The sequence below is a fragment of the Nyctereutes procyonoides genome, unplaced genomic scaffold, assembly GCF_905146905.1.
Source record: "Nyctereutes procyonoides isolate TBG_1078 unplaced genomic scaffold, NYPRO_anot_genome, whole genome shotgun sequence".
Taxonomy (NCBI): domain Eukaryota; kingdom Metazoa; phylum Chordata; class Mammalia; order Carnivora; family Canidae; genus Nyctereutes; species Nyctereutes procyonoides.
This window is the reverse complement of record NW_026575047.1, coordinates 60,112,800-60,125,800: the sequence shown is the minus strand read 5'-3', so window position 1 is coordinate 60,125,800 and position 13,001 is coordinate 60,112,800. Positions and strand designations below refer to the sequence as shown.

At 46.7% G+C, this 13,001-nt stretch overlaps 1 protein-coding gene and 1 pseudogene across 1 annotated transcript in view; one reads left to right on the top strand and one right to left on the bottom strand.

Moving 5' to 3' along the window:
• NIPA1 (NIPA magnesium transporter 1) overlaps window positions 1-5,689 on the bottom strand; it is a 56,723-nt gene extending 51,034 nt beyond the window's left edge. The window contains exon 1 of the mRNA XM_055326830.1: window positions 5,509-5,689. Coding sequence (XP_055182805.1) covers window positions 5,509-5,677 — 169 coding nt within the window. The 5' untranslated portion in view covers window positions 5,678-5,689. The remainder of the gene's footprint in view (window positions 1-5,508) is intronic.
• Window positions 5,690-10,699: 5,010 nt separating this feature from the next.
• LOC129510226 (EMI domain-containing protein 1-like) lies at window positions 10,700-12,684 on the top strand (annotated as a pseudogene).
• Window positions 12,685-13,001: the final 317 nt, after the last annotated feature.

Below are 13,001 nucleotides of genomic sequence, written 5' to 3'. Positions count from 1 at the left end.
CTGCCTAACTGCCGCCCCCAGGTCGAGGGCACTGCCTCTCAGGCTGTTCCAGGCAATATCTAAATGAGGTCAGTTTACAGTCACAAGTTCCTGGGCCAGAAGTATTAGGGAGTGTGGACTGAGGGAGTGTGGGATTGTGCATATTACTTTTTGGAAAGTGGCATTTAAGTCTGTATTCAAAGTCCAGTTAGTTACTGTACAGTGTAATATTTGTTTCAGGTGTACAATATAGTGATTCAATGCCTCCATACATCATCTGGTGCTCATCACAAGCAAACTGCTTAATCCCCATCACCTAGGAAGGGAAAAAAAAAATGAGTGGGAAATATCAGAAAGGGAGATGGAACATGAGAGACCCCCAACTCTGGGAAACGAACTAGGGGTAGTGGAAGGGGAGGTGGGCGGGGGCTGGGGGTGACTGGGTGATGGGCACTGAGGGGGCACTTGATGGGATGAGCACCGGGTGTTATTCTATATGTTGGCAAATTGAACACCAATAAAAATAAATTTAAAAAATCCCCATCACCTATTTAACGTGAAAAGTGGTCTTTTCTAGTCCCTCACAGTTGAAACGATTTTTTTTTAAAAAAGATGATTGCGGGGATCCCTGGGTGGCTCGGTGGTTTGGCGCCTGCCTTTGGCCCAGGGTGCGATCCTGGAGTCCCGGGATCGAGTCCCACATCGGGCTCCCGGCATGGAGCCTGCTTCTCCCTCCTCCTGTGTCTCTGCCTCTCTCTCTCTCTCTCTATCATAAATAAATAAATCTTTAAAATAAAATAAAATAGAAGATGATTGCTTACTCATTAAGGACTTAATTAAAAGAATGAAAATATAAATACCGTTATATTTTATACTATACCTATAAATATTTTTGAGGAAGAAATACTGTGTCCAACAGGTCCAATAAGCCCAAGGGGTATTTTGCTTATATCATATGAAAATGAGAATAAATTATTTTTTAATATTTTATTTATTTATTTTGAGAGAGAGAGTACACAAGCAGAGGAAGGGGCAGAAGGAGAGGGAAAGAGAATCCCAAGCCGACTCTGTGCTGAGAGCCCACCCAGGGCTCAATCCCACAATCCTGAGATCATAACTGTGTGCCTGAAGATGGCAGAAGAGGCAAGGAGAAAGCACACATGCATCTCATAGCCATGAAACACACACCCTGCAGAAACAATGCACAGAAGGCTTAGGACAGCAAGCAGAATGCCTGAATACCAGTTTCCACTCTCACTCACCTTCTAAGTGTCTTAAGAGTGTGACTACACCTCTAGGCTGTACTCCTCAGCAAGGAGACTATGAAATCTGAAAAGGATTTTTCTATTATGTAAAATATATATAAAACTTGCCATTTTAAGCCTTGTTAAGTGTGTGATTCTATGACATTAAGTCACACTGTCGTGCGACCATTATTACCACAAATGATCTCCAGAACTTTTTCATCTTTCCAACCAGAAACACTGCACCCATTAAACACTAACTCTCCACTCTCTGCTTCCTGCAGTCCCTGCTACCTCCATCTTACTTCCTGTCTATGAATTTGACTAGATACCTGAGTAAAATCATAAAGTGTTTGTCCTTTTCTGACTGGTATATTTCACTTAGCATATTGTTCTCAAGGTTAATCTATATTGTAGCACACGTCAGAATTACAATCCTTTTTAAGGCTAAATAACATCCCCTTGAATGTATATACCACAATTTATTTATCCATTCATCTATCAATGGATATTTGAGTTGTTTCCATGTTTTGTCCACACTACATCCTTTTGTTCCTGCTATAACCACGGATGTACAAATATTTGTTCAAGATCCTGCTTTCATTTCTTTTAGGTCTATACCCAGAAGTGGAATTGCTAGATCATATAGTAATTCCAATTCCATGTTTAATTTTTTGAGGACTTGCCATGCTGTTTTTTCCTTTTTTTTTTTTTAGATTTTGTTTATTCATTCATGAGAGACACAGAGAAAGAGGCAGAGACATAGGCAGAGGTAGAAGCAGGCTCCCTGCAAGGAGCCCAAGGTGGGACTGGATCATGCCCTGAGCAGACGCTCAACCATTAAGCCACCAAGGCGTCCCACCATACTGTTTTTTTTTTTTATAGCAATTGCACCATTTTACATTCCATGAACGGTGCACAAGACTTCCAATTTCTCCACATCCTCACCAGTACTTGTGATTTTATGTTTTTGTTTTGTTTTTACAATAGCCATCCTAATGGGTATGAAGTGATATCTCCTGGCTTCGATGAAAGGGATTTTAAAAAGATCAGCTGGTTCATCCTAGTCTAGGGCATTCTACATACAGCAACTCACTAGGCAATTCTCCAAAGCCTCCAGCAAATTCAAGCACATGACTTTCCTGAAACTGTTTCTACAAAGCCTGTTCCAGGGCAGGATACCACCTTCATGCTATCATACTCCCTGGCCATCCTCACCTATATGCACAGGAATTCTAAAAGCTGTAATTGGCTTTCCACAAATGTTTTCACACCCAATGGTCACCTTGTTTCTCTCACTTAAGTCCTGCTTTACCTGGATTCTAACACTATAAATGTAAAAATGATCTGTGGTCCCTCATGTCCTCTTCCCATGCAGAGTCCTTCAAAGGTTCCCCAAGAGTCAGGCAGTCCACTATGAGCTTCTGTTGTGCTCCTGGACTATCTGGGTACTCCATTCATTGGGAAGGTCCTTTCAAGGTGTGTGAAAGCCTATAACAGAGGAAGCCTTGCCCCAAAACCCACAGTAGAAGGGCTGAGACCAGAGCTTACCTCTCCTGAAGGTAAAACTCCAAAGAAATGCTCTCATGTGGCAATTCATTTAAAATTGAAACTTTCAGTGAGAGTTTTTTTATAATGTAGGAAACTGACCTTCTTTTTATGCAAGAACTTGACTTCCTACTTCTTAGCTATTTTCTCTTTCCTCCTAAATCCTCCATTTCAGGCATTTCATAATGGACAATTCTGCTGCTTGTTATCAGAAGTGGGAAAACATTTTAGGAAGAGTAGACTCTAAAACTGCGTATCTTCAATAACTACAATAGTTAGTGTCTGGCACATAATAAGAGCTTCATGAAAATCTACTGAACAAATCAAAACTAAATTTATCAAAACAAATGGATACGTGTCTTCCATCATGATGAACAACTCAGCTAACCTGAATCTGTCGCAAGTGGATAAGTGGGAAAGTATGGAATTAGCAAATATTACACTTTCACTTTTTATTTATTTATTTTTTATTTACGATAGTCATACAGAGAGAGAGAGAGGCAGAGACACAGGCAGAGGGAGAAGCAGGCTCCATGCACCGGGAGCCCGATGTGGGACTCGATCCCGGGTCTCCAGGATCGCGCCCTGGGCCAAAGGCAGGCGCTAAACCGCTGCGCCACCCAGGGATCCACACTTTTATTAATTTAAAGGGATGTTATGTAGTTATAAATAACTGTATCAATCATGGCAGGATTTTTTTCTAGTTATTTTATTTTCTTATTCATTAATTCCCTTAAATACATAAGCTGAGCTAAAATAACTTTGGTTTTACTCAATAATTGTTTTTTTATTAACTAAAGTGTATATGAAGGTTTTGTTAGATTTTCCCCAATATCATCATGTGTCCTTAGACTTCTCCTGTCTGTGACAATCTCTCAGATTTTACAACCTTAGCAAAGGACTGGTCAGATATTTTGCAGGCTGTTCCTCTATTCATGTTTGTATGATGTTTTTCTCATGGGGAGACTGGGGTTGTAGGTTTTTGGAAGGACCATCACAGAGGTGGAGTTCCCTTCTCACACATCTTACCAATGGGCACATGTGTTGTTTATTTTTGAGTCACAGGGCAGCCCTGGTGGCTCAGCGGTTTAGCGACGCCTTCAGTCCAAGGTGTGATCCAGAGATCCGACGCCTTCAGTCCAAGGTGTGATCCAGAGATCCGGGATCATGTCCCAAGTCAGGTGCCCTGCATGGAGCCTGCTTCTCCCCTCTGCCTGTGTTTCTGCCCCTCTCTCCCTCTCTCTCCCTCCCTCTCTCTCTCTCTGTGTGTCTATGAATAAATAAATTTAAAAATCTTTAATAAAAAATAAAAAAATATGTTTGAGTCACAGCAAACACTTCACACACTCCTGAAGCCCATCAAACTGGCTCCCTGAAAACTCTGCCACTGCGAGTTGTGTCTTCATATCTGTATCCTAAGGAAATTGCATTTGCTTTGATTTAGATTTTATGTAAATTTCAGTGTTTTCACTCCAAACTTGAGTTCTTTAAATGAATATCCATGATTTTATATTTTCATTTGAGATTACAGGTCCCTTTTATGTCTTTACTGGAGGGGCTCCTGGCTGACCATCTAGGACACTCTGAGAAAGTTTCACCTGTGTTCCAGAATCAGAACTATTAAATAAGTTTACTTATTCTCAAACCCATGGCTTGGTGGTCTCATTTCCCCCCAAAGAACTCTTAAGACCGTTCTTATTAAAATACAGCTAACCACCACAAGATTCTGTCTTTCTGGGAGCAGCATTTCTTTTCCGTTTCAAAGCATGCTATATCTTGCATTCAGTAAACTGTCTCAGGCCTCTCTTAGCACAGAGAGTTCTTGTCAGCAAAGAACTGTGCTCCATCTCTCACTTTCCCACTACTAAGCAGTGGGGTTTGGTAGTGAATCCACCGGGGGAATACTCAGTTGGCCCATTTTTTGCTTACTTAAAAAATCTGCTTTGCGCTTTCTTCACACTAAAGATCACTTGTAGTCAGACGGCTCGAGTCTCAACCAGAGTGGCTTAACCAAGGACCCCAGGAACAGAAGCTCAAGAAAAGCAAAGACCCGCTGCCTAACCCTGAGGGCGCGCGCCTCCGCGGCCCACCTGCGCCGCCCCGGCCGGCCGAGCGCACGGCGCTTCCTCCAGCAGTCTGGCGGGAGCGGGGCGCAGACCGGCGGGGCTCTGTCTCCCGAGTACGCGGCGGCCGGGGCCACAGCCCGGGCGAAAGGCCCGTGGCTCCCCGCAGGCAGGCGCCGCGCCTCGACTCCTCGGGGCTCCTCTGCAAGAAGAGGCTCCCCGAGCAGCGGCGAGTGCGGGCCACAGCGGCGCTTGGGCTCCAAGCGGAGGGCGGCTGGTAGGCGGCGCGGCTGCAGAGGGAGCGCGAGGGTCTGGGGAGGAAGAAGAAGTCAGCGGAGCAACACTCTCAGACCGACCCGGGCCGCCGCAGGCCGCGGGGCGGGAGCAGCAAGATGCGGAGTCCCAGCGGCCAGGGCCCGGGCCGCCTCCAGGAATGCGGGAGCGCAGGGCGCGGCCGCGGCGGGGACGCTCGGGACCCGCCCGGGCCGCCGCCGCGCTGCAGGTGGGCGTGCAGCCTCCCGCCGGGCGCCAGGCGCTCCGCCTACCGCCCGGGCCGGCCCCGAGGGAGGACCCAGGCACCCCCCGACCAGCAGCCGCGCCCCTTCCCTGCGCCCGGCGAGGGCTCCCTGCACCCCCACCTCCACCCCGAGCACAGCCCGCGCGGCCCGCCCTACCTCGCCGCTTGGCGCGCACGATGCCCTTTTTCTGAAGCACGAACGTGGACCCATTCACCAAACTCGACACAACGGCCACGCCCAGGCCGAGCGACACGGCAGCGGGGCTCGGGCTGCGGGCCCCCTCCCCGGCCGCCGCCGCCGCCGCCGCCGCCGCTGCAGTCCCCATTCCGCCCGCGCCCGCGCCCGCCCTCCGCGCCTGCGCCTGCGCGCCGAGCCGGGACCCGAGGTGGGGGTGGGGGACGGCCTCGGGGATCCGGGGCCGGCGCCGGGGGGAGGGTGGGGTGAGCGTTCGGAGCGCCCAGGGGCAGGCGCCGAGGGGGCGCCGCGGCGGTCGCGGGCGGTGGGGGGTGGACTCGGCGAGCGAGGAGAGCGGAGGAGCGACCGTGAGGAAGGGGCTGAGAGAGGGAGTAGTAAGAGGGGGCGGTGCTGGGAAGAGGGAGTGGGCGCGCGAGGTAGGCTGGAGGTGAATGAAAATCCAGGAACCCCACTGAAGTTTTATCTCAGGTAAATCATTTTTCAGCAAGTGTTCCATGCACCGCTTGGGGCCAGGAGGGGCCGGCAGGACGCAGGCAGGACCAGGAGGGATCAGCATCCCCGCCAAGGCTGCAGGCAGAGGCCCACGGGGACTCTCGACAGGGCCTGAACCCTGGACCACCGGCTGAAGACCCTCGGATGGCACGACGGGCTGGCGTGAAGCCCAGCTGTCGCCACAGTGCAGCAGTCCAGCTTGCAACCGTAACACCTAATTTCCTAATTTATTTTCAATAAAATATATTAAAATAAAGGGAAGCGTGGAAAACAGTACTAGTTATTTATTTAAAAATTCCACAATCTCTAGCCTAATTATCGTTTAGATATTTTCCCTCAGTATATATACTTTTACATAATATCAAATTATAATGTACAAAATATCCTTTTTACTTAATGTCATAATCAGTCTCCATGTTGCTACATAATTATTATCTTATTTTTTTAGAGATTTATTTATTTATTTATGATAAAGAGAGAGAGAGAGAGAGGCAGAGACACAAGCAGAGGGAGAAGCAGGCTCCTTCCCGGGAGCCCGATGTGGGACTCGATCCCGGGATTCCAGGATCCCGCCCTGGGCCAAAGGCAGGCGCTAAACCGCTGAGCCACCCAGGGATCCCCATAATTATTATTTTAATGGCAGTATAATTTCCCATAAAGCTAATTACTGTAATTTGTCCAGCCATTTAGCAATTGTTGGTTGGTTGGTTGTTTTGGCTACCAGTTTTTTTTTTTCTATTGTAAATGATGCTGTAATAAACATCTTTATAAATTTTGAAAACACTCAGTTAAAGAGTATAAATCTACATCTACAGCATTATTAGTTTGTGGAGCAAACTCAAATAGTATATGAAATCATATACTATTCCCTATGAAACTTTTATGCTGAATGAATCTAGCCCATTGTTTATTCTTTTTTGTTGTAACATACAATTGACTCTTGAACAATATGGGTTTGAACAGCTTGGGTCCACTTATACTTAGATTTTTTTGTTATGATATAGTACTGTAAATGTATTTTCCTTCCTTACGATTTTCTTGATGTTTTCTGTGACACTTTATTGTCAGACTATAATATATAATACATATAATATATAAGATATGTGTTAGTCTACTGTTTATGTTATTGGTAAGGCTTCCAGTTAACAGTAGGTTATTAGTGGTAAAGTTTTTAAGGAATCAAAAGGTATACAGGGGTGGGAGGGAATCCCTGGGTGGCTCAGTGGTTTGGTGCCTGCCTTTGGCCTGGAGCGTGATCTTGGAGTCCCGGAATCCAGTCCCACGTCGGGCTCCCTGTGTGGAGCCTGCTTCTCCCTCTGCTTGTGTCTCTGCCTCTCTGTGTCTTTCATGAATAAATAAATAAAATCTTTTAAAAAAAAGGAAAGGTATACACGGATTTTCCTGTGTGTGTGTGTGTGTGTGTGTGTGAAGGGGTGGTCGGTGCCCTTAAACCCCACATTGTTCAAGGGTCCATTGCATATAACATAAAACTTGCCATTTTAGACATTTTTAAATGTACAGTTCACTGGTATTAATTATATTGACGAGGTTGTACAACCCTCACCACTATTTCTAAAGCTTTTCCATCATCTGAAACAAACTCTGTAGCTATTAAGCAGTCATCCCCACTTCTTACCCCTACTCCTTGGTAACTACTAAACTACTTGCAGTATTGAATATTCCCACTCTGGATATTCCATCCAAATGGAATTATACAATATTTCACCTTCCATGACTGGCTTATGACTTAGCTTGGTTTTCATTTGGTTCTAAGTTTCATTCATGCTGTAGCATGTGTCAGAACTTTATTCGTTTTTATAGTTGAGTATTATTCCACTGTATATACATACAACATTTTGTTTATCTGTTATTTGTTGATGGACACTTGAGTGGTTTCCACCTTTGGCTTTTGTGAATGATGTTGCAAAGATGGGCATGAAAGTAGCTGTTTGAGTAACTGACTTAAAATGTTTTAGGTATAGTGTACATAAGAGTGGAATTGCTGAGTCATATGGTAATTCTATATTTAGTTTTTTGAGGAACTCCTAAACTTTTCCATAGTCTCTGCATCATTTTACATCCCCACCAGCAATATACAAAGGTTCCAATTTCTCCACATTCTCACCAGTACTTGTCATTTTCCATTTGTCTTTTTTAAAAAATAGCTATCCTAGTAGGTGTGAAGTGGTTCCTTATTCTTTTTAAATATACCTGTGAACATAAGTGAGGTTTCCTGAAATAAGCAATAACTTCTATCATAAATCTCAGCAGAAGCAAGCAAATGAAAGCAGCAGCAACAACACTGCCAGCATAATAATAATTTACCTTTCTAATAATGCCGTATTATTTAATATACATATATTTTAAATAATGCCTTTAGAGCTTTTGGCAAAAAGAGTCATGCTCATTTAAAAATAAATAAATAGGGATCCCTGGGTGGCACAGTGGTTTGGCACCTGCCTTTGGCCCAGGGCGCGATCCTGGAGACCCGGGATCGAATCCCACGTCGGGTTCCCGGTTCATGGAGCCTGCTTCTCCCTCTGCCTGTGTCTCTGCCTCTCTCTCTCTCTGTGTGTGTGACTATCATAAATAAATAAAAATCTAAAAAATAAATAAATAATAAATAAATAAATCAAAACTCAGTGAATTCAGTAAATGCCAGAGAATATAAAAACCTCACCCCAGGGCACCCCGGGTGGCTCAGCCATTTAGCACTGCCTTCAGCCCAGGGCGTGATTCTGGAGACCTGGGATTGAGTCCCACATCAGGTTCCCTGCATGAAGCCTGCTTCTCCCTCTGCCTGTCTCTCTCTCTCTCTCTCTCTCTCTCTCTCTGTGTGTGTGTGTGTGTGTTTCTCATGAATAAATAAATAAAATTTAAAAAAAAACCTCACACCAAATTCAATCATTTAAAATAACTATTATTACCATTAAGAACTCCACTCCATGGGACGCCTGGGTAGCTCAGTGGTTGAGCATCTGCCTTTGGCTCAAGGCATGATCCTGGGGTCCAGGGTCATGCATCAGGCTCCTTGTGGGAAGCCTGCTTCTCCCTCTGCCTGTGTCTGCCTCTCTCTGTGTGTCTCTCATGAATAAATAAATAAAATCTTCAAAAAAAAAAAAAAAAAACTCCACTCCAAACATTTTTCCAGATGAGTATTTGGGTAAAATGATAGACATTTATCAAATGGGAAAGCACATGTAGTATTTTAATTCAAAAGCAAAAAATGTATATTACTTGGATTTAATTAACATTTTATAAACTGGAATAAAAATGGAGTGTCCACTGAAGCTGAGATAAATACTATTCTACCACAAAAGACTAGTTCCTAAAAGACGCCTCTAAAATTGTCAGTGAAAAACATTAGGCAGTGAAAAACATTAGGCAGTTACTAGGTTTCTCTTAGCTTTTGAGACAGTATCACATGACTCTTTGCGATGACCAATGAGGAAATCAGCTCAGCTACCATCCCCTTGCAATTTTTTTTTTTACTTTGTCAAGGCATAAAACATTTAGAGGCTACCTTGTACTCAAAATTCTTTATTTGTATAATCTTAAAGATTTTATTTATTTATTTGAGAGAGTGAATGAGAGAGAGAGAGAGAGAGAGAGAGAGACCACGAGCAGGGAGAGAGTGAGAGTGAGAAGCAGACTCTCCACTGAGCAGGAAGCCCCATGCAGGGCTTGATCCCAGGGCCCTGGGATCATGACCTGAGTCGAAGGCAGACACTTAACCAAAAGAGCTACCCAGGCACCCCTATGTTTATATAATCTTAAATATATATTTAACTGGGTTCATTATTCAAATCATCCTTTAGCCAATTTTTTCCTATCTTTCAATTCACAAGAAATTTTTCAATGAACATATATTAAAAATAAGCAACCATAGGTGTTAGAATCTTTGAGTTCTTTAGTTATGGAATGTTTACTTGAACCACAAAATGAACAAATTTAATATTTTCAAGACTGTACTTTCTTTCCCAAAAACATTGCGGACATTGTCTCACCTTATGGCATTAAATGTTAAGAGTCTGAGGTCACATTTAACCCAAATGGGGTATGAATAATGTTAAAGAATGATTGTTAATTTTGTTGGGTGTGCTAATGAAATTGTCATTATATTAGTATCTTTATTACAGACAACCACTGAAGTATTTACAAGTGAAATGATTATGTTGGGGATTTGCTTTTTAAATTTTCATAAGGAAATAAAAGGAGTGTGTAAGCATATGTGTAAATGGATTGATCAAGCACATGACACCTGTTACTACCTCCAGGCAAGAAAGAGTCCTACTGCATGTTGGATAGCAAAATAGGGTATGGATACCTGCCACCCAGAATAGTAGTCACAAGATGTCTACTCCCTCCATGCTTTATAAATGCTAGGGTCACCAAGAGAGACACATTTCACTAGATAGAATGACAGTTCACTCTCACACGAATCAGCTTCAACGGTGGGTTTTAGTCTATCATGGTCAACAGGTCCCAGCCTGTGGCCAATGCAGGGCAATGATCTGCATTCACCCCTCTTTTGCTTCAAGCTAAGGACCCCATTTCATCCCTGCTGGGAATGGATATAGTAGTGGGGTTGGCCACATGACCTACGGCGCACATGCTCAAGCAGAACAAAGGAATACACAGAATCTGAAACAGGGAAAGAATGCCCCACAAGGTGATAGCAGCACAGGCTGCCAAGGCTCTTTACGGCTTGAAAAAGAAGTATTCTAGGCCTCTACCCATTCCCATGCAGCCAAGCAGGGGTCAGAAGACTACACGCATGTGATTGCCTCTCCCATCAAGATTAAAAGAGTAAAAATAGCAGGAAGTTGCTAACTAATTAAGTTGGGCAACAAGTACAAAGTATATGAGGATTTCATGCTATTCTCTCTTCATGTGTTTGAAAACATTCTTTCTTTAAGTGCCCTCCATGCCTAGCATGGAGGCCAATATGGGACCTGAACTCACAATCCTGTGATCAAGACCTGAGCTTAGATCAAAAATTGGATGTTCAACTGACTGAGCCACCCAGGCCCCCTGCAAACATTCCAGTAGAAGTATTTGTGGTGTTTTTTTTTTTTTAACTCTGAAGTCAGTCTGATTTTCAAAAAATATTTTTTATTTCTATGTTTGAGAAGAGTTTAAATACAGATAAGGAATCAGGAAAGATTTAATAATGTTTTTTCTCACCCGCCCGGCGCCCGCTTCCCCGCCCCTCTCCTGCCGCGGCGCTGGGGAGCAGGCAGCGCGGGCGGCGGCGGCGGCGAGGGGCGGTGCGCAGAGGGCGCTGGGCGCAGCACGGGGTCCCGCGGGCCTGGGCGCTGCTTTGCCTCGGGCTCCAGCTCCCCGGAGGCGGCGCCGCGTGGAGCGTCGGGGGAGCCCCGTTCTCCCGACAAGGAACTGGTGCTCGTATGTGGTGACCCGTACCATCTCATGCCACGTGCAAAATGGTACCTATCTCCAGCGAGTGCTGCGGCACTGCGCCTGGCCCTTGAGCTGCCCGGGGAGCAGCTACAACGGTGGTGAGACCCTCCTACAAAGTGATCTACGAGACAGTGACCGCGCGTGAGTGGAGGTGCTGCCCTGGGCACTCCGGGGTGAACTGAGAGGAAGGCTCCTCTGGCTTCGTGGACCCCGGGTGGTCAGGCAACACCATGCGACCGATGGCATTTCGGCCCACAGCCTTTTCAGGTTGCCTCAACTGCAGCAAAGTGTCAGCTGACCAAGCGGCTGAAGGTACTGGAGGTCAAGGTGGCAGCGCTCATTGTCACTGAGCAGGCAGTGCTCCCAACCCCTGCTGCCGACCCACTCTGGGGCTCCCCAGCAGCTCAGGGCAGCCCTGGGGATGGAGGCCTCCCAGGGCTACCCAGAGTCAGAACAGGAGGGCCCCACTGCTCCCTTGAGATGATGGAGTTGGTGGCCAGGGGCTTCCTGGGCCCACTGGCCCTAAGGGAGAAACTGGCAGCCGAGGCCCAACAGGGATGAGAGGCCACCAGGTCCGCAAGGTCCCCCAGGAAGCCCTGGCCAGGCTGGAGCTGTGGGCAACCTGGAGAGAGGGGACCTCCAGGCCCACCAGGGCCTCCTAGCCCCCCTGGGCCCCTAGCCCCTGTTGGGCCACCTCACATCTGGAACCCCCAGTATGGGGACCCATTACTGTCCAACACCTTCACTGAGACCAGCAGCCACTGGCCCCAGGGACCAGCTGGACTCCCAGGACCTCCAGGGCCCATGGGTCCCCCTGGACTTCCTGGTCCCATGGGCATCCCTGGGAGTCCTGGACACGTGGGACCCCCAGGCCCCACTGGACCCAAAGAAATCTCTGGCCACCCAGCAGAGAAGGGAGAGAGAGGACTGCACGGGGAGCCTGGCCCCCAAGGCTCCATGGGGCAGCTGAGAGAACCTGACCCCAAAGGAGACCCTGGGGAGAAGAGCCAATGGGGGGAGGGGTTGCACCAACCACACGAGGCTTTGAAGATTTTAGCTGAGAGGGCTTTAATCTTGGAAACAATGATTGGGCTCTATGAACCAGAGGGGCCGGGGACAGGCCCTGCTGGCACGGGCACTCCCACCCTCCTGTGGGGCAAGAGGGGAGGACATGCAGCCAACTACGCAATCATGGCTCCCAGGAGCCAAAACAAGAGAGGCTGAGGGTGGGTCGGCCCTAGGGGCAGACCAGGTCAGGCTTCCCTTCCCAGCCTGAACTTTGCCAACTGCCTCCAGGGACCGCCCATCCATATTTATTAATGTTCTCAGGGTCCCTTCTGTCACCTAGGCCTTTGGGATGGGCAAGTCTTGGTCCTGACTCCCCGTGTAAGCCGAATAGGAAACTGAGAAAGGACAGTGGCCTGAGAGGGAGGGGCAGCCCAGGCAAGAGGTGAGGCCTTGCTCAGAGCCCTGTGCCTCCACCTCCCTCTGTGAAATAGGATGATGCAGGCATGCAGAGAAGGGGTGGTAGGTTCAGGTCT